Genomic DNA, 24412 nt, shown 5'->3' on the forward strand with positions numbered 1-24412 from the left:
CTGGGGAACCGGGTTCGCGTCTCCGCTCCTCCACATGCAGCTGCTGGGTGACCTTGGGCCAGTCACACTTCTCTGAAGTCTCTCAGCCCCACTCACCTCACAGAGTGTTTGTTGTGGGCGAGGAAGGGAAAGGAGAATGTTAGCCGCTTTGAGACTCATCAGGGTAGTGATAAAGCGGGAGATCAAATCCAAAGTTTTCTTCTATCTTTAGGAGCCAGGCAAAAACATTCCTCTTCCCCCCAGGCCTTTGGCTGCTTAAGCAAACTGTGGCCTTTTAACCTGTGGGAGGTATTGTTTTTGTTTGTTGTTATAGTATGCATTTTTGTGTTTTTATGTTGTGGAACACCCTGGGATCATTGGATGAGGGCATTATAGAAATTATAGAAATAATAATAATAATAATAATAATAATAATTTATGTTTTGTAGGCAGCAGCAATAACATTGCAATTATTTAGCAACCGAGAAATTTTGGAAATGATCACCAAGACTTATTTAGTAGACTGAAGGCATTTTTACCTACCCCCAGTAACAACAATATTGGCTTTTCCACAGTATGTGAAAGCGTTAACTCCCCTGGGTACTGAGAACTCCCTAACAGGTCTGCAATGACAAGAAAACATTTGATTAAATAAGGCTATAAAGTCTTATGCAAGGGCGGTAGCCTGTTCTCTCTTCCAAAATAGAAGGAGTAATGAGTAACATTAGCCAAAGTAGTACATAATTGTCCAGTTTTTTGTTCCCGAAACATCACCAAGGAGCCATCGGAGCCAGGATCAGATCCTTACTCCAGGTTCTGCCTGGTGAGTCCTCAACCCCTCAGGGAGGAAAGGACACCCCCCCCATCACAAAGTCCCTTCAGTAATAAAAATTGTAAATTCCGTATGCTATCCCTTGGCTCGCCACCAAGGCTAGAAGCTCAGACATCCTTCCACACCTAACCCTTTCTCACAGTTATTTCTCTTATGGCTCTCACTCCGACTCCTTGTTTTATCTCTATAACCCCATATAAATAAGTATTCTGCTCTGCTGGCTTTGCTGGGGCAGAGGCTCTGTCCTTCTTTGCTCCTTAATTTCTCCTTCGTTCAATAATAAGAAGGGGGGCCACAGCTCAGTGGTACAATCCCCAGCACCTCCAGGTACGGCTGGGAGAGAAGCCTGCCTGCAACCCTGGAGATCCACGGCCAATTAGGGCAGACAGTACCGAGTTAGATCAACCAATGGCTTTGTCACGGTCCGGCTTACGGGCGATTGAAGTCCCGGCTGAGGATGTTGGGACTGGGGGCAAGACGGCGGGGTGGGAGCAGTAATAGGAGCTAGGAAGCCAGGAGTCAGGAAGCCAAGGGTCTGAGGGTCAGAGAGCCGGGAGTCCAGAAGCCAAGGGTCCGAGGGTCAGGAAGCAAGGAGTCAAGCAGCCAAACGCAGCAAGGCAGGAAGCGTGTTGCTGTGGCAAAGAGCCAAAGGGAAATGCTGACCTTATATCCCTTCCCGGCTCTTGCCACCAGGTGCTGTGAGTTACCAGTCGGCCTCACCTGTGTGGTTGCGCCTTGCCTCTTCAGAACAAACTTAGGAAAGCCCCAGTTCTGCAAAGCCCTACCAGTCACAGTGCCTGGCTCCTGCATGCACTCCTGACAGGCTTGTCTTGGTATTAGGCAACTTCCTATAGCCCTATGTAGTGGGAGCAAACCCTTTTTTGTATTTGACTCTACATTGTGTGTGTGTGTGTGTGTGTGTGTGTGTGTGTGTGTGTGTGTATAAACTTTATAATGGTATTCATTGTGTGTTTGAATGATATTTGGGGGGGGATGATAGTTAATGCTGATGTTTGCTTTTTTCTGAGAATTACCTATTTGCTTATACTTTATAGCATGTACTATATCTTCTTTAGTATTATAAAAAGTCAAAAATCTTCAAATGACTGTTGAGATTGTAAACATGAAATTTCATTAAAAAATTAAAAAATTGTCCAGTAGCACCTTGGAGACCAACTAAGTTTGTTCTGGGTATAAGCTTTTGTGAAGTGTGCATGCATATGAAAACGTATACCCAGAACAAACTTAGTTGGTCTCTAAGGTGCTACTGGACATTTTTTTATTTTTCGATTGCGTCAGACCAACATGGCAACCTGCCTGAATGACATTTCATGTCACTTCTATGGTGTACAAGAAAGAAACCAACATTTCAGACTAACAGTGTGTCCTAATTTGCAAGATAGTTGTATAGTTAGTTCATGATCACTTTGGTAGGCTTTAGATAACTAATTTTGATTTCATTAAAAAACCCCACAGCTCATATAGCTCACAATTCCTTTAAAGTTTTCAATTTGACTTAACCCATATGTGTGACTATTTGTATGAAAATAATATATAGTACAATAAGGACTTACGTGTTGTCTTCAAGTCTTCTCAGGTCATCCAAAACCAAAGAATGAACACTGTCCAAAGAGCAGGATCCAAAACAATTCAAGGCCGGAAAGTATTTGACTTTCACAACCCAGTCTTCATGTAGCTTGCGTCTAATGCTGGGGGTGATAAAACAAAATACTAATTCAAATATTTACATATATAAGAAACTGGGCTCAAATGGAATATAAATTATAATCTCTATACCAAGTAAATAATTTGAAATGGGATTCTTCATGGTTTGCTCTAACCGTATCCTACTGATGTCAAGGAAAACCTTGCCCATTGTTCTATACTAGGTATCCCCAAACTCGGCCTTCCAGCTGTTTTGGGACTACAACTCCCATCATCCCTAGCTAATAGGACCAGTGGTCAGGGATGATGGGAATTGTTGTCCCAAAACAGCTGGAGGGCCGAGTTTGGGGATGCCTGTTCTATACAATATTTATGTTCTCTTTGTGTCAAGAAGTGTGGCAACTTCCCATCATGGGCGCTATTTAAAAACAATAACTTTCAGTCTCAATAATGAGAATTGCCAAAGTATCTGGACTTACCTTTTGAATTTCCTAGAATCGATAACCATAATTTGTGCTTTCTTTTTAGCTTTAGATTGTTTTAGGCCAAAGTCATCACTGGTCATGGTATACATATTTACGTATCCCCCATCATCCCCCAGTAAGATGTCATCCTTCACTAGTAGTTCTGCTGGTCGCTGAACAGCACAAACACAAATAACGCAATGTTCCATGGGTTTGATGATAAAACAATTGTCCTATGAAATAAAGCAGATTGTCGATTAGATGTTTTGGCATTTATTCTATTAATCCACCAAGAAGTATTCTTGCCTTAAAGATGCTATTCAGAAAATTATGTGAGAAGATAGTTCGAAAGTCCTGGCTGCAACCTGTGAGATATATATACTAGCTTGTCAAATATGCCTAAGTAAGCAACTGACATTCCTTAATTAACTCTTCATAGTTATTTTTGCAGCATTCCTGAAGGTCTTGTGTTAAGTCTATAAGTAATGTACTAGTTTAGTAGACCAATGGATATCAAAATTATCCCTTTGTTCCCCCCACCCCTCCTTTCCAGCATCTTCTCCTATCATTTCTGTTTTTGCTTTATTTTGTTTATATGCATCCACACTTCCCCATTTGTTTCTCTGGTGCTGTTGAAGACTGCATAGGATTTGCTACAGTTAACACGGTATCATCTGCGTAGGGCTTTATTTTTTGCTGTTTTATTTATCTGTATCCCTTTAATTTCTTGATTCTCCTTTATCTCAGCAGCTAGTGGCTCAATGGTGGAAACAAATAATAAAGGGGACAGAAGATGTGCTTGCCTTGTCCCTCGAAATAAATATACTTGATAATATGCCATTCACAAAAATGTCTGCTTTACAATCAGTACAAGTAGTTTGTACCCCTGAGTTATACCTATGCCATAGAGAAACAGGTTTAATATTGACACCCCCCCATTAAAAAACCTGAGAACTGTAGTTCTATAAGGGGGACAGTAGGGACTTGTCAGGAGAATTCTCAGCAATATCAACAAACTATGATTTCCAGAATGCTTTGGGAGAAACTATGGTAACTATCCTGATAAAAGAATGTGTGTGTGTGTGTGTGTGTAAGAGAGAGAGAGAGAGAGAGAGAGAGAGAGAGAGAGAGAGAGAGAGAGTTAAGTGAAGCGCTGTAGCACAGTGGTAGAGCAGAGGCTTTGGGTACCTATCTGTGACCAACAGAAGCTGTGACCAACAGAAGCTGGGCCATTTAAAACAGTGAAATGGTAAGGAAGAATTATCCTCACCCCCAGTGCTGTAGTCCCAGTCTAGTCCCCTGTTGCTACTTTTAACAATAGCACCCCCCCAAAAAAAAGAGTTACCAGACTATCCAATCACAGATTTCCCATGTAAAGTCTATTTTTGGTCCTAATTGGCTCTCTTGCCCAGGCTTATATCCCTTCATGATCTGATAGGATATTTGCTGCATGTAGGAACTGAGTCCATTCTCCATTCTCTATACAGCTGCTTACCAGCTATAGTGCTTCAGTATGAGATATGCTAACAAGAATGCAGAATAGTTGAGTTAAACTGAAGCACAATACCAAAAAACATTCTTTGGATTTTTGTTTTATCCCCTTACCCCTAAAACGCATATGCACATACACACAGACTTGCATGACTCAGTGTCTTACCATGGCAGTGCCCTGTGTTTTATAATCCCAGATGATGATGGTTCTTTCCGTCACAGCAACAACACGCTTGAGCTGACTCAGATAATCACACCCAGTGATCCAGGAGGTGTCCTGATTAAAGAGAAATGTTGGCAGAATCAATCTCTTTGCTAGTTTGCAAAGAAATAACCTTTGTCTTTAATTGATGTCTGAAAGTCTCCTTAGGAATGATTTATAGAAAGAAGAATAATTCAATGAATATTTACAGTCAAAGTATCAACTACAGCTGTAAAAGTTGAGTTTGCCAGAATTTGGTGATAAAGTTGTGTTTATGGAATTACAAATATTGTGCCAGTGGAATAAAGATGTGGAAGTATTTTAATAATTTATAATATAACTTTCATAATCAATTACATGCGCATCCTAGCTTTTCAATATCCCTAGAATCAAGCTGAAATTGAAACGTTGACTGTTTCAGACATTTTGTAGTCGCTTGCATCCGATTATGATGGAAACCCTTTAACATTTCTGCGCCTCAACACCGCTATAAATTAATTTCATATTGTGTGTTGGGTGCTACACAAAGATATATTGCCCTGTGCTCTGCTATTTGTATAGAGCAATCTGAAACGCTAATGGATTCTAAATTAAATTTAAGAGGCTATAGCTGTCAAAATTATTGCAGAACCTCAAGTTCTGTTTACAGCCAGTGATGATTATGAACCAGATCTAACCATGTTAAAAGAGAATCAGTTGCAATGGCAGAATTATATAATTTGTGTCCAAATGAGTACAGCAAGGAACCGGCAGGCCTGCTATGGGAAAAATGTTTATAATAAGAACATAGTTCAAGTAATATGATCACCTGGGGAATGCAGTCAGAAGAGAAAATTATACTGCCCCATAATCAAGAGCAGGGAATAGAAGTTATCCTAATGAATTGATTTATTACTCACTGTTGTGCCAGCAGCAGCTGTTGGACATTAAATACAATAATCTCTAACTAGCAAGCTCAACTCTCTTCAAACAACCTGGCAGCAATTAGTCCCCAGATAAATGATGCACCTAATCTGAAGGAACCTCTCTCTGTCTTCAGACGCCTATGAACTCCAAACGGGATTAGCAGCCCAGCATCAAATGTTTGTGATAGTTTAGATGGGTTTTCTGAACCAAAATGGCAAAAAGGTGTTCCAAAAGGGAATGTGCAGTGCAATCTTCATTGTAGCGATGGGGAAAATCTATACAGTGAATGAATGGATGATGCAAAGGTGGACTCCCTTTGTAGTAGTGAGAATAGCCCTGACACAATATGGCAACTACATTACCTGTATAGTTATGTGTACATTTCAGTTAAGTTTGGTTTCTCAGCATTTTGGTAGCAAAAAAGAAAAGAAACACAGCTGCATAACTCATACGGTTTAAAATGAGATAACTTTGTTTGTATGTGTGTAAATGCACAGATCTGTATTTCCCCCCCTGTATATACAAAAGCAGAGAGTCTTTCATCATTGGTACCATGATTTTTAATAAATAACTACTTGGTAGTCTTTGAACAAGTCACTTGCATGTTTACTCAGAATTGTTCAGCGGACTTACTCCCAAGGAAGTATATATAGCATTGCAGCCACACTTTCCTAAACTGCAGGAAGTTGCTGTCAGAATACAATCAAGCTTTCAAGAAATGTGGTCAGTGCTTTGTCCCAGCTTTTTTTTGTAAATTAAAGATGGGTGAGTAACTACAAAAATAATCTTATTGCCACTATTTACAACTCAAAAAATAGGTTTGATTTCATGAATTACATCAGCTTTTTAATGCATCTTTTGACCTAAATATGTAAGATAATCATGCCATAGATAGTATTTTCATACTCAAATAGGAAATAATGAAGCTATCAAACCCAGCGTATTTCACAATGCAAAATTATATGGGAGCTTCAAATACAAACATGTACAGGTACTTGTTTCACTTCACTGATGTCTAATTTGTAATTGAATTTTTGAGAAAAAGAGTCAACTTACGGGAATGCTTGTGCTCGTCAGGATCCTCATCTGGAAAATCAAGGGAAAAAACCATGGAAGTAAGTGAGATGCAGTTGCAAGAAAAATAATATTATTTAAACTCGGGTTGGTGGCAACCAGGTAAACATTTCAAGAACCAGGTAAGGAAGTGTGAGATGCAGTCACAGTTCCCTCTGCTCTGCTCTCAGAATACATGTGTGGCTAGAGCATGTTTGCGACAAAATCAAAACCACGCAGAGCACACACGGTCATTGTTTTAGTAAACTCACAGTGCCACAGTCTCATATGCAGTGCTTCCTTGAGTTAAAAATGAGGTGCCCATACCCAAAAATGAGGTGGTTGCCATGGGCAGCATTAAAAGAGGTGGTAGGATTCTATACCAGTGAGTATTGTCACCAAAAGCACTGCTTATATATATATAAGCTTGATTTTTGTCTTGCCATTCTTTCAATTTGATACAGGCAGGATATTAAAAATAATTGAACATGGATCTAAATTACAGTAAGATGCTCATTTTTAGGCATCTGCACTGGAAGATGGCTGCAAATTTTCTAGTAACTGGTTTCCAAAAAAACTTCCCAAGAGCAAAGCTGTTAATCATAAAATTGGCTGGTGTACTTGAAAGTATCAAAGACATTGGTTTGCTTTCCCTGTGTATTGTTTGTGACAAACATCCCTGAAGCATGTTCAAATATTTGCAGTATGTCAAACTGTTGCTCATGAAAACACATCAGACCATCGAGATAATTTTTTTAAATGGAAGAGCCTGGTTTTTTGTTTTTTTTTTTTATAAAAAATGGACTTATTAATGATTGCCTACAAAAGGCAATTTAAGCAGAAAAAGGGAAATGTTGAGACATTTTAACGGTTATTTTGAATGTTATTCTGTTTTGTGCAAGAAAAAAATCTTGCTCTTAGAGGTACTACAGAGATTAAAGGCAGTCCTAATATGGGAATTTTTCTGAATCTTGCTGAAGACAGGCCTTTGGTTGATTAAACAATCTATGGCTTTTTAAATGCGTTTGTGGGATGGGGATTGTTGGTTTGTTGTTGTTGTTATGTATACAGGGTAGCCCAAAAGTAGGCATACTAATACTAATAAATAAATAAATGGATTATTTTTATTTACTGTTATTGTGAATGGTGAGAGCTTGAGTCAAAAACAAAGAAAGTGGATTTTAAAGCAGTATACCGACTTTTGGGCCACCCAGTATTGTATTTTCATTTTGTAGTTTTATGTTGTAAACAGCCCCGTGGTCTTTGGATGAAAAGCGGCATCCAAATTTAATAAATAATGTTAAGGGACTATTCACACAAGTGCCTCTTGTTTCAACTGGGTTTAAACTGCAAAGAGAAACCTCCCATTTGTCAGAATGCTCATTCACAGTCATAGAATCAGAGTTGGAAGGGACCCTGGGGATCATCTAGTCCAACCTGAATATGCACCTGTCCCATACGGAGATCGAACCTGCAACCTTGGCATTATCAGCATCACGCTCCAACCAACTGAGCTATCAGTCAAGTGGTTTATTCTCATGTGTGATTATATCCTTAATAACCTGCCAAAGATGTAGGCACACTCATACCCTATTTGTTTTCACAACAGCAGGGACTGTTATATTAATGTGACTTAAAATTTCCATGCAGAGCTTTCAAAAAGCAAGGTAATATTTTTTTGAGCTTTGGAAATGAAATGGAAGTACTGATGTCAATGTGACATCAGTGGAAAATCTTAGGTAGCAGCTGGGAGCTCTCTGAGGGGGATTATTTTTTAGAGCAGTTCTTAGTAGAACTGTGAAAGACATATAATGTACAGGGATACTGAATAGGTTTTCTCCCACATTCCTTCAGTAGTTCCCAAATGTCTCAGCCTTGCTTTAGTATTTAATCACCTGCAAGGATCTTTTATTATCTTGTACATGCCTATGATGCTTATTGTGTCCTAATTAATTTGAAACCCTGGGTGTGTTTTGCTGCATTACTGCATAGTCACGACATTTCATAGGCTACTTGCACAAGAGCTACAGAAATAAAAAGGTAATAAACAGCGCATAGCCTCATATTTGTGCCTTCTGCCAGGGTAGTTTACTGCTGCATTTAAACAAAGGATGTTGCATCCTTGGGAGATTTATTAGCATAGCTTTTCTTCCCCCTCTTCCAACATCTCACTTAAACGGGTTACAAAAAAAAGAAAGAAAAAAGGATGAAATACAAGTGGTAACTGCCAACGTTTTATGGAATTGATTATTTTGAGACAACATCTTCCAAGACAACAATTCCCATTTACACCACAAAGCACTCATAACCCACCTACTTTCAGCAGCCAGAAACACCATAACCAGACACTGGAGAGACCTGTCAGGAGTAAGCATGGACCAATGGTACCAAATAGTATGGGAAACAGCCCTACTAGAAAAATTAACAAATAAACAAACTGACACAGGGACAAACAGAAGAAGACGCCTTTACCCCAGTATGGCTCCCCTTTATCACCACAGCCCAACAAGACAATGACAATAATCCACCAACAATCAATATGGCTGATCCAAAACACCCACCCACCTCACCCACACACGAAAACAAAGATCACCATAGCCAATCACAAACAAACAACCACGCCCTAGGCCAACCCCAACCTCTTTCACCACCAAGTGAACAGCAGAGAACTGGCACGAACAACGCTGACACCAAACCCTACATACATTAAGCAAAATAGAAACATCACCACCCGACCCCACCCATCTTCCCCCCCACCCCTTTTCTTCCTAATGTCTCAACAAATGAAACTGATTTGTAAAAATGTTACATGGAAAAAATATGAGAGACATTACACATACTTCTGTAAAACAAGAAAATCTTTAATAAAATTTGAGACATGGGTTTTCACCAGCTTACCAATATGTACATGACCTCCACACACAAATTATGCGTGGTCATACTGATTCCCATGTTTGTACACTCCTGTACTCTAATATTCTGTTTTAGGAAAATGGGAAGCTTCCAATGGTAGTTCCCATTGGAAAGGAAGGGAGGCCACCAGCGGGTGGTGCCTAAGCCCATGATGGGCAGATATGGAGCCAACCAATCCTGCTTTTGCCCACATTTTCCTCCCTTCTGCGCTCTGCAAGGGCAAAACTGAGACCCAAAAGGAAGAAGGTGGAGGGCATTGCCACCCATGGACAGGTTATAAACAAAAAGGTAGGCAGGTGGGGACTGATTGAGGGCAGAATGAGGATGGTGGGGCAGTGCCCCATTTGCCCTAATGGACCAGCCTCTGACAGAAGCTGCCTTCTCCCAAGTTGGATAATTGGTCTACCTAGCTCACTACTGCCAGCACTGAATTGCCCCTCCATTTCTGACACAGATGTTTCTTCTAGGTTTACCTGGAGCAGGTAAGGAGCAGGTACATAGAATCATAGAATCATAGAGTTGGAAGAGACCACAAGGGCCATCGAGTCCAACCCCCTGCCAAGCAGGAAACAACATAGAACTGCCATGTTTTACATTCTTAGCAGTTTCCATCACATACTTTGAAAAAAAATCTGGTTACATCGTTGTTGTAAATTCCATTAGAGTTTCTTATGTCATCCCAGCAGGTCCCTCCACAAAGATGTGAAGCTGGAGTTGGGTGCCCCTTGTCAAAGCCTTTTCCAAAATGCCCAGCTGCAGGCTTTTACTATTCTCAACAAGGAAGGAAATGGAGGACCCTGCTGTGGAAATGGCTTAACTTGTCAGACTGAACCTGCTCCTGGAGATCCCAGCCATTGACCATCAAGATTGCTCCTATCTGAATGATCCTGAATTTTTACCTGCATAATTCTCATCTTTGTCACGATAGAGTGTTGGGATGCTGAGAACTGGTTTCTAAGTCATACAATTTTTTGAACAATATGTATTAAATGTCTGTGTATGATACTGATTTTTCTGAAAGCCTTTGTCTGAATGAGTGGGAAAGGATGGGTGCATTATGTTTTAGAAGGAAGAGAAAGCAAACAATATACCAAGAGCTTCTTTTCCTACTAATGCATCATCCAAACTAAGATGGCCTGGGCAATAACACATTTTCAGTTTGTGCAATGGCCATTTACTTCAATTAAGCTTCCACAGAACACTTTCTAGTGACCTGTTCTTACTTTGTTTGAATTTGGGCCTGAATAAAATATGAAAATTGTATTAAATGCCTACGTATTTCAGGAACCTGAAGTCAGATATCTCTTGTATGGCAGACGTTTGCTTGACTATCTCACTCATATATAACCAAAGGGCAGATGCATTTACAATTGTAATTAACTGTTCATATTAGAAAGTGCTCTGTACCATAGAGAAAACAAATCTAGTTTACTTCAAAAATTACCTGGCTGGAGAAAATGGACAGCATCCCTTTTTGTGATGCTACTACTAAAAAATCCAGCTGTGGTACTTTCACTATGCACTTTATTACATCACGTCTCTTGACTCCTGCCAAAGACAAAATACATTCTAAAATCTGCACAACAAAACTTCTAGGAATTAGGTGTAATGCACACAATTAGTAACAAGGTGAAATACACATCTATATGGAATTTTGCCTAACAGACATGTCTTTGCAGAGGAATTTCCCCTAATATAATTCATTTTAGAAATTTGTAGTTTTCACTAAATATATGCATTTTCGTACATGTTAGTTGGCTGGAAAACTACACTGCAAAATCGTATGTAATTGTTTTGGAAAGTGCAAATTAGGGAGATCCACCTTTAAACGTGAACAAATAGAATTTCTCCCCCATCCCTACTTGTATAGAAATGGTACAGTCCAGAGGCAAGTATACCAACTCAGTGAGAACTAAACTGATATTTTAAAAAAAAGTTTTTATAAACTTTTATGTCAACTTGTTTTTAATGCTTTATTTTAAGTAGATAATTACTATTGTTCTTCATGACCTGCTTAGGGCCTTTCTGTTGAGTAAGTGGTATATAAATGTTGTAAAATAAAATAAGTAATGGTTAAAGACCAGTGAGTGCATTTACAATAGAATTACAAGCAGTTTATGTCAAGGGCAGTTCATAGGTGAGTACAAATGAACAGATGGTTGCAGCAGAGCCATAGAATGCATTAAAAATATATAACATGGCATCTTTGGAGACTTATAAAAACATACTTTTATATATATAAAAAAGCATCATGCTCTGATTTTGAACTTCTGCTATATTAACAATATGATCATATAGGGAGTTTCTTGGGTGCGACTTTGGTGTTGCCAATGGAGGGGTTTGCTAGTTGTCTTTTGGCTGGAGAAAAATGCAACTCAAGAGTTACAACAGAAATGCTGTGATTTAAAAAAAGAAAATCAACAAACTGTTTGGGAAATCTACTTTAATTACATAAGAGTCTAACAGGAACCCTATAATATCAGGCACAGTTCAATCCTGGGCAGGTCTATTCAGACATAAGCATTTCTGAGTGCAATGGAGCTTTCTCTCCAGCCAGTGTGTATAGATTTGCAGCCAGAAGCTGCTCACCGAATAGGTGGAGCTACTACTCTGACTACTCTGGCAGGCGGGCTAATGTTGCTTACTGGGAGAGGAGGAGGGGCAATATATGGTTCTGCCCACATCTGATGACACATTATGCAGAAGTTCAATAAGGGCAGAGAACATTAAAAGATCCTACCTGCTTTTGAAATCCGCTGCTTTTTGGATACTAGGAAAACCATATTTTCTTCATCAAGCTGGGCAGCAAGAGCATCACCCTCCAGTATATAATATCCAAAGATCTAAAACAAGCCAAACAAAATGCAGCACCACATAAGAAGAACCTAAACTGCATGGAGAAATGATGACATATATTTAAAACTCTACATATATTTAAAAGTCAGTAGTAGTCAGATGGATGGTGACAGCAGTCACGAAATTAAAAGACGCCTGCTTCTTGGGAGAAAAGCAATGACATAGCTAGACAGCATCTTAAAAAGCAGAGACATCACCTTGCCAACAATGGTCTGTATAGTTAAAGCTATGGTTTCCCTATTAGTGATGTATGGAAGTGAGAGCTGGACCATAAAGAAGGCTGATTGCTGAAGAATTGATGCTTTAGAATTATGGTGCTGGAGGAGACTCTTGAGAGTCCCATGGACTGCAAGAAGATCAAACCTCTCTATTCTGAAGGAAATCAGCCCTGAGTGCTCACTGAAAGGACAGATCCTGAAGCTGAGGCTCCAATACTTTAGCCACCTCATGAGAAGAGAAGACTCCCTGGAAAAGACCCTGATGTTGGGAAAGATTGAGGGCAAAAGGAGAAGGGGACGACAGAGGACAAGATGGCGGGACAGTGTTCTTGAAGCTACCAGCATGAGTTTGACCAAACTGCGGGAGGCAGAGGAAGACAGGAGTGCCTGGCATGCTCTGATCCATGGGGTTACGAAGAGTCGGACACGACTAAACAACTAAACAACAACAAGTAGTTAGATGATGGCTAGAAAACAGGTGGCAGAAGTCCCACTACAAAGATGACTAGAGCGCATAATTTTGCCTATTTCACTGCTTCCTCGAGAACATGGCCAGCAGAGATCATTATGGTGGTCTGTTGCTGTTGACATCCATATCAGTGGTTGGCACCCAGGACACCTTAGAAACCATCCAAGAGTTGCTTGCTGGGCATTTTGAGGATGAAGTCATCGATCTCTGTAGCTAGCTAGATTCCATGACTGATGCATTCTCAAACAAAAATTCCAATGCTCCATCAAGCCATGTTTTATGCAATCAGTTTCAAGTTTTGCAGCCTAATGACATTGACAGAGTGCCTGTGAGTATGTGCCCAATAATGTTACCTTTGGATCCTTGTCTTTCATGGCTGATTCATGCTAGTTGGGTGGGGAGGAGGGGGCCAGCTCTGTCACTGGAGGCACATGCGGCTAGATGTGCCTTTTGCCACCTTTGGTTGGTAAGACAACTACAGTGGTACCTCGGGTTACATACGCTTCAGGTTACATACGCTTCAGGTTACAGACTCTGCTAACCCAGAAATATTACCTCAGGTTAAGAACTTTGCTTCAGGATGAGAACAGAAATCGTGCTCCGGCAGCGCGGTGGCAGCAGGAGGCCCCATTAGCTAAAGTGGTGCTTCAGGTTAAGAACAGTTTCAGGTTAAGAACAGACCTCCGGAACGAATTAAGTACTTAACCCGAGGTACCACTGTGCAGCCAATCCTGGATCAAGATAGTTCAACCACAGCTGGATTACTGCACTCTGCTCTATGTGCGGCCGCCCTTGGGGTTGGTTTGGAGGCTGCAGCTGATACAGAACGTCACATCTAGGTTGCTTGTGGGACAAACTATTAACAGCATGTAGCACCTTGCTTGTGGGATTTGCAATGGCACTCAGTCTGCTACCAGGCCAAGTTCTATACAGTTCAGGACCAGGTTACTTGAGGCAGAAGGGTATACAGTGGTGCCCCGCAAGACGAACGCCTCGCAAGACGGAAAACCCGCTAGACGAAAGGGTTTTCCGTTTTGCAGGCGCTTCGCAAAACGAATTTCCCTATGGGCTTGCTTCGCAAGACGACAGCCCATAGGGAAATCTCTGGGACAGCGGGGAAGCGCAGCGCGTCTTCCCCACTGTCCTCGGACCTCCTCCCGGCGCCGGGCATCGGAACGAAGCTCCGATGCCGGGTGGGTGGGGGGAACGTCTCCTCCCGCCGCCGGGCATCGGAACGAAGCTCCGATGCCGGGCGGGGGGAGGGAACGTCTCCTCCCGCCGCCGGGCATCGGAACGAAGGTCCGATGCCGGGCGGGGGGGGGGGAACGCCTCCTCCCGCCGCCGGGCATCGGAACGAAGGTCCGATGCCAGGCGGGGGGGGGGAACGTCTCCTCCCGCCGCCGGGCATCGGAACGAAGGTCCGATGCCGGGGGGGGAACGTCTCCTCCCGCCGCCGGGCATCGGAATGAAGGTCCGATGCCGGGCGGGGGGGGAACGTCTCCTCCCACCGCCGGGCATCGGAACGAAGCTCCGATGCCGGGCGGGGGGGGGAACGCCTCCTCCTGCCGCCGGGCATCGGAACGAAGGTCCGATGCCGGGCGGGGGGGGGAACGTCTCCTCCCGCCGCCGGGCATCGGAAAGAAGGTCCGATGCCGGGCGGGGGGGGAACGTCTCCTCCCGCCGCCGGGCATCGGAACGAAGGTCCAATGCCGGGCGGGGGGGAACGTCTCCTCCCGCCGCCGGGCATCGGAAAGAAGGTCCGATGCCGGGCGGGGGGGAACGCCTCCTCCCGCCGCCGGGCATCGGAACGAAGGTCCGATGCCGGGCGGGGGGGGGGAATGTCTCCTCCCGCCGCCGGGCATCGGAAGGAAGCTCTGATGCCGGGGGGGAACGTCTCCTCCCGCCGCCGGGCATCGGAAGGAAGCTCCGATGCCGGGGGGGGGAACGTCTCCTCCCGCCGCCCGGCATCAGATGGCTTTCCTGAAGACTTGGGGTGGGAGGAGGGTTTTCCTTCCCACCGCCAACATTCAGAATGCTGTTCTGAATGTTGGTGGTGGGGAGGAAAAACCCTCCTCCCACGCAAGCCCCGGGAACAGAGGGAAAGCGCTGCGCGCCTCCCCCTCTGTTCAGGTATCTGTCCTGAAGGCTTGCGGTGCAGAGAAAAGCCCTTCTCCGCACCGCCAGCCTGCCAAGCGGTTTCCCTAGGAACGCATTAATTGATTTTCAATGCATTCCTATGGGAAACCGTGCTTCGCAAGTCGAAAAACTCGCAAGAAGAAAAAACTTGTGGAACCAATTAATTTCGTCTTGCGAGGCACCACTGTGTGTGTGTGTGTGTGTGTATATATATATATATATATATTTGCTTTCGTAGATTTTCACGGGTACAGGAATGCAGGTTTTGGTGTCTTCGGGTGTCTTCCCGTGTAAGAGTCGGGGTGTCTGTGCGACGTTTCGACGAGATCTCACTCGTCATCTTCAGGCTGGTGCTTTCGGCTTCTTGTTGCTGCTTTTGCCACAGTTATATTTATCTCTATGTATGTGTGTGTCCTCACAATTGCTGTGCTCCAACAAAGAATGTGATAGACTGAAAGATCAATTCTGGGTTTTTCCACAGCTAACACTACAGACATCTTTATTCTCTAATGCATCACTTCTAAATGCTGTTAATGCAAGATAGAAAAGTGTAAACATTGGAACACCCAATGCTAAGTCAAACCATGGCTTAGTGTGAATGTGTGAGAGTTCAAGTGTGGAGTTCAAGCGTCTTCAAAGTTCATGACACCTTTGGTAGGGCTGTTCTCCAACTGAGTGCTCGCAGGCCAGTGATTCCCAGCTGTCGACGTTTGCTACATTTTTTAAAAGATTTGCCTTGGGAGGGTCTTTAAGCCTCTTTTGTTGACCACCAGCACAATGTTTTACATTTTTAAATTCAGAATAGAGTAGTTGCTTTGGAAGACGATAATCAGGCACCCAAACAACACGACCAGTCCAACAAAGGTGATGCTGACGAATCATTGCTTTGACACTGGTGATCTTTGCTTGTTCCAGTACACTGGCATTAATTTGCCTGTCTTTCCAAGTGATATGTAATTTTTCCCCAGGAGACTGCTGTCTCCTCTTTGGGAACTTGCAAATTCATGCTAAGCAACGGTTTGGCTTAGTATTACATGTGAACCAGCTCAGCGATTACTTGACACCCCTCGGAGTAAGGAAATTTCTCTAGGCTGAGGGATTTCCGGGTTAGCGCCTCCAGCAATGGAGGATTTCCTCTGACCGGGAGGAATCCGCTTCGTGGAAATTAGGGTCTGGACCGCCACGGCGAGGCGGAGATCCACCAAAAACCACAGGCGGGAGAAGCCTGTGGACATGGGATTCGGCTGGCACCTTTTGTGCCTCCCCTACTCGTGGGGAAACCCGGTTTCAGGGATCCGGAGCTACGTGGGGTGAGCGGCGCGGTGCTTCGAATCGACTGCTCTTTTCACAGAGTGAAGCTGCATTGCTGTTGCCGGAGCGCGCTGACTTTTTCCTGTGGACAATTGGACTTTAAACAACTACCCGTGAGTAGAACGGAAAATTGGACTATGAAACATCTTAATTTGGCACCGAAGCGGGAAGGTCTAAACAGGAAGTCCGCCTTCCGCTTTTGTAAATAGATTGAAGCAAAGACATTGCAAGCTAAAGTCTGGAAAGTCGTTTGTAAAGGACTAAATTTCCATCAGCTATAACTACCAAACCCCCCTTGGAAGCAGGAGAAGAGGGGGGAAATCTTAGATTGTTTAAACCTGCAGGAGAGAGAGTAAAGAAAGATAAATTTCCACCGTCTTGAACCTGGGAATGGGGTGTCAGAGACAGACGCTTTGGGGAAGTTCATTGACTGTGAATAAAACGTTTCTTGACAGATAGTTAAAAAAGAGAAACATATTGATTCCAATGTTTCCTTTTGCATTTAAAAGGAACAAAATATCTGAAAAACAAAAGTAATTTTGTTGCTGGATCTGCTTTCAAAAAGACGGATACAAACAGAAATTGTTTTCTCTTGAGGGAGCTTGTGAAACTGTTGCTGGAGTCGATCTGGGGAACTCTACAGCTGTAGAGATTAAAGATCGTGAGAACCAGACATTGACCTTGAACAAGAATGTGCCCAGAAGAAGCCTTAGTGCTTGCTTTTTGCAAGACAAGCGCTTTATTGGAACAGCTACATGAAAAGATGGATTTGATGACTGTTGCAGTTAGCAATTTTGGACAAACAGTGAATACCTATATAGAAACCACTCAGGAACCAACCCAGGAATTTGCTTTGACAGGGCAAGTTGTGCAGAAGACAAAGGAGGAGGTTGTTGCTGAACCTCAAGTAATAGAAATGGAGAGAGCCGCGGCCTTGCAGGAACATAAGCTGTTGTTTTTGACGACTGAACCTGGAGAAATCAGATTTGGTGAGATGGAGTACTGTTTGGTTTGGAGATGGGAAGTTGGATAGATCCCCCTATGCAGGGATGTTTTGACTTTTGGGATCTGGTTTTGGGCCAGGGGGAGTTTGGAGTTGTGGGGGCCCTTAACCTTGGAGGGACTTTGAAACATGCCTTCAATATCTTTTGGATTTCAGTGCTGACTATGGAGAATGGGCTGACCTGTCGAGAAGGGATAAATATATTGTCAAGTTGGAGTCTCCCCAAGATCTACCCCTCAGTGAGAAAGGAAGGAAATTAAGAATAAGATCAGCAGAAGACAAAGTAAAGTGCAGCTATAAACATGAAGAAGACCTGCAGAAGGGACATGGAAAAGACTTAAGAGCCTCGGATAGAAGGTCACCAGGTTGATGGACTAGATGGAAGGGATAGAAAGGACTGACAAAACCCGAGACCAGGAAGAAGAGATGATGGATGAAGATTGGAAAAAAGTTTAAAAATTCATTTAGAGAATTATTGTAAAATTAATGAGTGTTAGAAAAAATGTTGGAATGAAACTATTTGGCTTTAGTAGAAATGCTATAAGGAATTATGTATAAATAAGTTTTAAGTTTTAAGCTTTAGGGCTTTTTATGGTAAGATAAGGTTAAAATAAATTAAGGTAATTCAATGACAGAATATAGTGAAAGATGGAAAGGATTTGCTGAGATAATAACTAGAATACAAAAAAGGGAGGTGTGAGGAGGTCGATGAAACAAGTTAACGAAAGATAAAGATTTGGAAATATTGGATTTGTTTTTAAATTTTTTGTTTGCTTTTGTTTTTGATGTACTGTTTGTTTTGTTTTTTCTTTTCTTTTCTTCTTTTTATTGATTTGTATTGTTTAATTCCTTTTTTTGTCTATCTTTTTTCCATTTCTTTTTTTTTCTCTGTAATTTTAAATTCTCAATAAATATCATTTTTTTAAAAAAAGGAAATTTCTCTAGGCCGTATCAGACTGTGTTCATGGTTGATAGAAACAACAAGCAAGATGATGGGGGTGGGGAGAAAAGCTATGTTCTTTTTGTCCAGGAGAAAGCCTTCAGGAGGACTCCAAAATTAGGTTCCAGGCAAGACTGAAATGAAAATCAGACTCAGCACACAAAATATGGGATGGCTCATTACAGGAAGAAGTCATTTCAAAAGCTTTCTAGTCAGTGTATTGGTTTGCCTTTGATTTACAGACACAGGGAAAAGAGAAACATGATTTCAGTCCCTTGCAGAAAATGGCCATTGTCTTCAAAAGCAAATTTAGCTGTGGTTTCAACAGATAAACTTTGAGCATTTCTCAGCTATGTAACCAAATCCTAAGGGCCTTTTAGTATTGCAGCCAAAGTGCCTTATCTTTTAATGATGCTTAACCTCCATGGCTGATGTCGTTTGATTTTCTTGTAATTCTTCATCCAATTTTCTACCATAATTTTGATCCATTGTTGCATGAGTGGAAGAAGGCAAGTTCAACACAAGATGTTTTTAGCAGGCTCTGAAAAGAGCACAGTGAAGGTGGATGCCTGATCTCAATAGACAGGCAGTTCCAAAGGGTGGGTTCTGCCACACTATAATATCAAGTCCTTACAAATGATGAACAGGTACGATGTGTCACCTGTAACAGAGCCAGTTCCTCAGACTGAAGCAGTCAAGTGGGCATATATGGGGAAAGGTGATCTTGCAAGTAAATTGGTCCCAAACTGTTAAGGGCTTTATATATTAATAGTAACACCTGGCACCTGACAACTGGTTCAGGTCCCTGAGCAGAGGTGTGAAAGGCTAACGGGGCTTGATTCCTTCCAGCAATCTTGCTGCAGCATTCTGCACTAACCGAAGTCCCACATGCAGTTCATTGCAGTAACCAATGCACAAACTGTGTGAATATGTGAAACAACACATATTTCTGGGTCGGTAATAACTTATTGCCAGGGATTGTTGTGATGACAGATATAGAATCTGTCTGCACAGAACATCTAATCCATGATATAGCAATATCAATAAGGTATAGAATGAGGAAAGCACAGCACTTCCCTCTTAGCATCCTTTCTTGGGCAAACCCCTTATATCCACACCCCATGGAGAAAGAGATCAAATCTTGTCTTCCCCTTTCTTGCAGGCTCCAGCTTCTCATTCCCTCCCCCTTTTTTTCTTACTGCTAGCAAAGGCTTACATGAAGAACTAAGCAAAGTGCTCTTTTAAATTCCTCTCCAACCCTAGAGAAGACAAGAAGGATTTATAGGCAAAAGAATGATTTAAATGCAGCTCTCAAAAGGTTAATGGTGTAATACATGGACCACTTAGCTACGGTCTACTGATCTAGTTGGTGAAAAAGGCACTGTAATCAGAAGCACATTCATCTGAAGAGAACTTTATGGACCCCAAATTGCCTCTAGAGCCAATCAAATTCCACCTTATGGAGAGCAGCCTATCAAGTGCTTCTGTAGCTGCTTGTGAGCTTCATTGCCCTAGCAGCATAATACTTTAAACATGAAAATCAGAAGAAGCCGAAGAAAGAACTCCAGGGTACAAGTTCTACTTTTTGCAGGAAAAAGCCATGGTTTAGGAGCAGCACTTGTAGAGTTCATTTTTATTTAAGGTTTATGAATATTTATAAGCTTTGAAAATGAGGTACCAGTGCTCATATACAGTGGTACCTCACAAGACGAATGCCTCACAAGACGATAAACGCGCAAGACGAAAGAGTTTTCCGTTTTTTGAGTCGTTCTGCAAGACGAATTTCCCTATGGGCTTGCTTTGCAAGATGAAACGTCTTGCGAGTTCTTGCGAGTTTGTTTCCTTTTTCTTAAAGCCGCTAAGTCGTTAATAGCCGCTAAGCCGCTAAGCCATTAATAGCCGCTAAGCCGCTAATAGCCACTAAGCCGCTAATACAGTGGTGCCCCGCAAGACGAATGCCTCGCAAGATGGAAAACCCGCTAGACGAAAGGGTTTTCCGTTTTTGAGCTGCTTCGCAAGACTATTTTCCCTATGGGCTTGCTTTGCAAGACGAAAACGTCTTGCGAGTGTTCCGATTTTCTTCCGCTCCCCCCCCTTTCTAAGTCGCTAAACTGCTAATAGCCTTTTAGCCGCTAATCCGCTAAGCCTTTAATAGCCGCTAAACCGCTAATAGGGTTGCTTCGCAAGACGAAAAAACCGCTAGATGAAGAGACTCACGGAACGGATTAATTTCGTCTTGCGAGGCACCACTGTAGCTGCTAAGCCGCTAATAGCCGTGCTTCGCAAGACGAAAAAACCGCAAGACAAAGAGACTTGCGGAACGGATTAATTTCGTCTTGCGAGGCACCACTGTATTAACAACAGAATTGTGGATGCCAGCACAAAATGGCTGACATGGACAGCAAAATTAAAAAAGGTGATTGTACTCTACTGTATACAAGCAAGTACTGTATGCCCAGATCAAGGGTAGTCATAGTACCACTCTAATCTGCCTTGGTCAGACTACATGTGGAATACTGTGTCCAATTCTGGGCAGCACAATTTAAGAAGGATGTTGAAAAGCTGGAACGTGTGCAGAGGAGGGCAACCAAGATGATCAAGGGTCTGGAAACTAAGCCTTATGAGGAACTGTTGAAGGAGCTGAGTATGTTTAGTGTGGAAAAGAGGAGACTGAGAGGAGATACGATAGCCATCTTTAAATATCTTAAGGGCTTCTACATGGAAGAGGGAGCATGCTTGTTTTCTCCTGCTCTGGAGGGTAGGACTCGAACCAATGGCTTCAAGTTACAAGAAAGGAGATTCTGACTAATCATTTGGAAAAACTTTCTGACAGTAAGAGCCATTCGGCAGTGGAACAGACTCCCATGAGAGGTGGTGAACTCTCCTTCCTTGGAGGTTTTTAAGCAGAGGTCAGATAGCCATCTGTCATGGATGCTTTAGCTGAGATTCCGGCATTGCAGGGGGTTGGACTAGATGACCCTTGAGGTCCCTTCCAACTCTAAGATTCTATGATTCTACAAGAGCAAAGTCGGAGCAGTGCAAAAGATACACTGCTGGGAGTTGTGGTTTGAGACACATGTATCCCATAACCCTGGAGCCTGTGTGCTACGCATATAGCATGGCTGAACTGGTAATATTCTCACTTGTTCGTAACATCATCCCCCTTCCCACTCAGAAAAGCCTCACCAAAAACCACAGGCTACTTTCCAGTGATTACTATTCCATGAGCTGAAGCAGCATAAAGTTAGTCAGCAGCCAGAAAATGAATGGTGTGAATTATAAGAATTGCCTTTATCAGCTAAATTCATGCGCTTCCCTGGAACATCAGTTAAGCAGAAATTGTCAAGAGTTCACTTTCCTGATGAAGTGCTTTTCATGGTCACAAAGCCCACTTCAGTCTCCTTATAAAAGGCAACTCCTCTGATTATTTAGGAGCTAACTATGCATTATTTCAGTCACAGAGGAGATGATCTACTGCGGGTGCAATGTTGAACAGATTGCAAGCCCTTCAATCATTCGCTTGAGCTGCTATCCTCCTTGGGTTCTTCTTGTTCCATAAGTAGGAATGCAGGAGAAACTTGATCAAAAGACTTGCAAGGGCCAAAAAAAATGGTTCGTTCTCTGTGCTGGGACAGCCTCCTGCCCAAGAAGATAGCTCCCTCTCATCCTCACTGCCTCACTTAGTAAAGTCTTTCCTGATCCCCATGGTCTCACCCTACCAAATCCTTCATTATAATGTATGGTTACCAGATGTCCCTGGGGACAGTCCTCAGATTTACAAATCTGTCCCCGGACAAAATCTGTCCCTGGATTTGATTTAATGTCCCCGGATTTAGATTTTAAGTGTTGTAAATTTATTAGTAGGGAATGAATGTTGTGCGATTGCTTCAAAGGCACAAGATACATCATATGGGGACTTCCGGCGAGGCAAAATGGGGGGCACCACGGCAGTGAACAGCTCCTGAAGCCAGCCAGAGCCAACTGTGCTACCAGGCTGGGCCGGGCTGCTGAGACTGCCGCTGCCACTGCCAAGGGGGAACCACTGACACACACAAACCATGACCCAAATCAAGCCAGGAACGAGAGTGCCCAGCCACCCGGTCAACTGATTTCTCTTTTTTTTAAAAAAAGTGTCCCTGGATTCTTTGAAAAAAATCTGGTAACCTTATTATAATGCCCTGGTTCTCATGTCACAGTAAACCAAAGAGCAACTTGCCATGGCTGTGCTGGCTCCTGAGGAGGCACTTACATGGCCTTTGCTTCTCCCTTGGCTTTTAAGGTCAGTGTGGGACATCAGCTAAGCTACGGTTTAACTTAGCATGGTATCTTGTGTCAGTAGTAATAGTAAAAGTGTATCAGCATTCTCTTTCTTGTAAATGGTTTCATATGTGAGAATGAAGATTGGATTGGTTTGACTTAGGGTTGAGCTCAAGACACATTTATACACCGCAAACAGCAACGCCACTACGTTTTAGAGCACAATTCAAAGTGTTGGTGCTGACCTTTAAAGCCCCAAACGGCCTCGGTCCAGTATACATGAAGGAACATCTCCACCCCCATCATTCAGCCCGGACACTGAGTTCCAGCACCAAGGGCCTTCTAGCGGTTCCCTCACTGCAAGAAGTAAGGTTACAGGGAACCAAGCAGAGGGCCTTCTGGGTAGTAGCGCCTTCCCTGTGGAATGCCCTCCCATCACATGTCAAGGAAATAAGCAACTATATCTTACATTTAAAAGACATCTGAAGCCAGCCCTGTTTAGGGAAGTTTTAATGTTTAATGCTGTATTGTGTTTTTAATATTTTGTTGGAAGCCACCCAGAGTGGCTGGGGAAACCCAGCCAGATGGGCGGGGTATAAATTACGGTGGTATTATTATTATTATTATTATTATTATTATTATTAACACGTATCTACCTCACACCATTCCGTCCGCCCATCAGGATTGTTGCTAATCTTCCTATAGAAGGTTTTAACATCTTGTGGTTTCACATCTGTACCAAACAGCCTCTGGACTTCAGCAAAGAATTTATCGTAATCAATTTCCTCTGCAATGAAAGAAAAGAAGACAAAAGCTAACACATCAGCACAGCTATTTTCGATACTTTTCCAACCATCACCTCGTGCTGCAATCCATCATCAGTGTTTGGAGAATTTAGTTTTGTCTTCATTTTCATTTGGAATCCCTTTTCTGTCTCGCTATTTCTGAAATAGTACAGCAGGGATCTTTGGCTTCCTGGGTCCCAATATTAGAGAAAGTTTTGAGCAAGAAAGGGAGAAATGGTAGACTCCTTTCTAGGGTGACTTAATTCATTCTGAAGGGTAAATCCATTTATCACCCCAAATTCCACCCCTCTGCGTGTACAACCAGATTACTTACCAGCATCTTTTATATACAAGCCTAATCTTTCATCCCTTTTCTGAGCAACTGTCTGGTCAACTAATTTCTGAAACAGTTTCAGTAGATTTTTGAAATCGGCTCCATCGGGAATGTTGTTGGAAATATCATCATCTTGAGTTTTTTTCCTAGACATTCTGTTTCATGAGATGGGTGGGACGCAGCAAAATCTCCTTTCCACACGCTCTAATGCTCCTTGTCTTGTTTTCTTCTCAGTTGTATTCTTTGATGTTAATGCTTTGAGAAAATGCCAGCTGCATGAGCTGAAGTGTTGCTTAGGTGAATGAGAAGTGGTGACTGGCCTTGACATGCAGCTTCTCAGGCAGGCAAGTGTGTGCCACTAACTACCTGATGTCATAACTCTTCATTGAGCCTCATTGGTCATTAGGTCCAGCTAGATCACAAACCACCATAACTGGCAAGCTGCTGAAAGTCAGTTCAATCTCCATCAGAAAAAAGTAGGACAAGGAGGAAGCAAAATGCTCTGAGATTCGATTTATTTATCTCATGCAGGAAACCCAACCTTCTTCATTCAACTTCAAATGTCAAGGGCAGGGGTCAGCAAACTTTTTCAGCAGGG

The 24412-nt window shown here is 42.6% G+C and overlaps 1 protein-coding gene across 2 annotated transcripts in view; it reads right to left on the bottom strand.

Annotated features, from left to right (window-relative positions):
- The window catches only part of WDR64 (WD repeat domain 64), a 69431-nt gene extending 45264 nt beyond the window's left edge, over positions 1-24167 (bottom strand). Inside the window, exons 1-9 of one of the 2 annotated variants that reach the window (XM_082214992.1) lie at positions 23815-24167; positions 23352-23482; positions 12246-12348; positions 10950-11053; positions 6596-6625; positions 4598-4708; positions 2956-3173; positions 2386-2520; positions 523-602 (exon numbers count right to left, since the gene is read on the bottom strand). In XM_082214992.1, coding sequence (XP_082071118.1) covers positions 523-602; positions 2386-2520; positions 2956-3173; positions 4598-4708; positions 6596-6625; positions 10950-11053; positions 12246-12348; positions 23352-23482; positions 23815-23968 — 1066 coding nt within the window. In that variant the 5' untranslated portion in view covers positions 23969-24167. Of the gene's footprint in view, positions 1-522; positions 603-2385; positions 2521-2955; positions 3174-4597; positions 4709-6595; positions 6626-10949; positions 11054-12245; positions 12351-23351; positions 23483-23814 lie in introns of those variants that run through there. The other variant, XM_082214993.1, reaches the window with a different exon arrangement.
- Positions 24168-24412: the final 245 nt, after the last annotated feature.

The sequence above is a fragment of the Podarcis vaucheri genome (genome assembly GCF_965113315.1).
Source record: "Podarcis vaucheri genome assembly, chromosome: 3".
NCBI classification, from domain to species: domain Eukaryota; kingdom Metazoa; phylum Chordata; class Lepidosauria; order Squamata; family Lacertidae; genus Podarcis; species Podarcis vaucheri.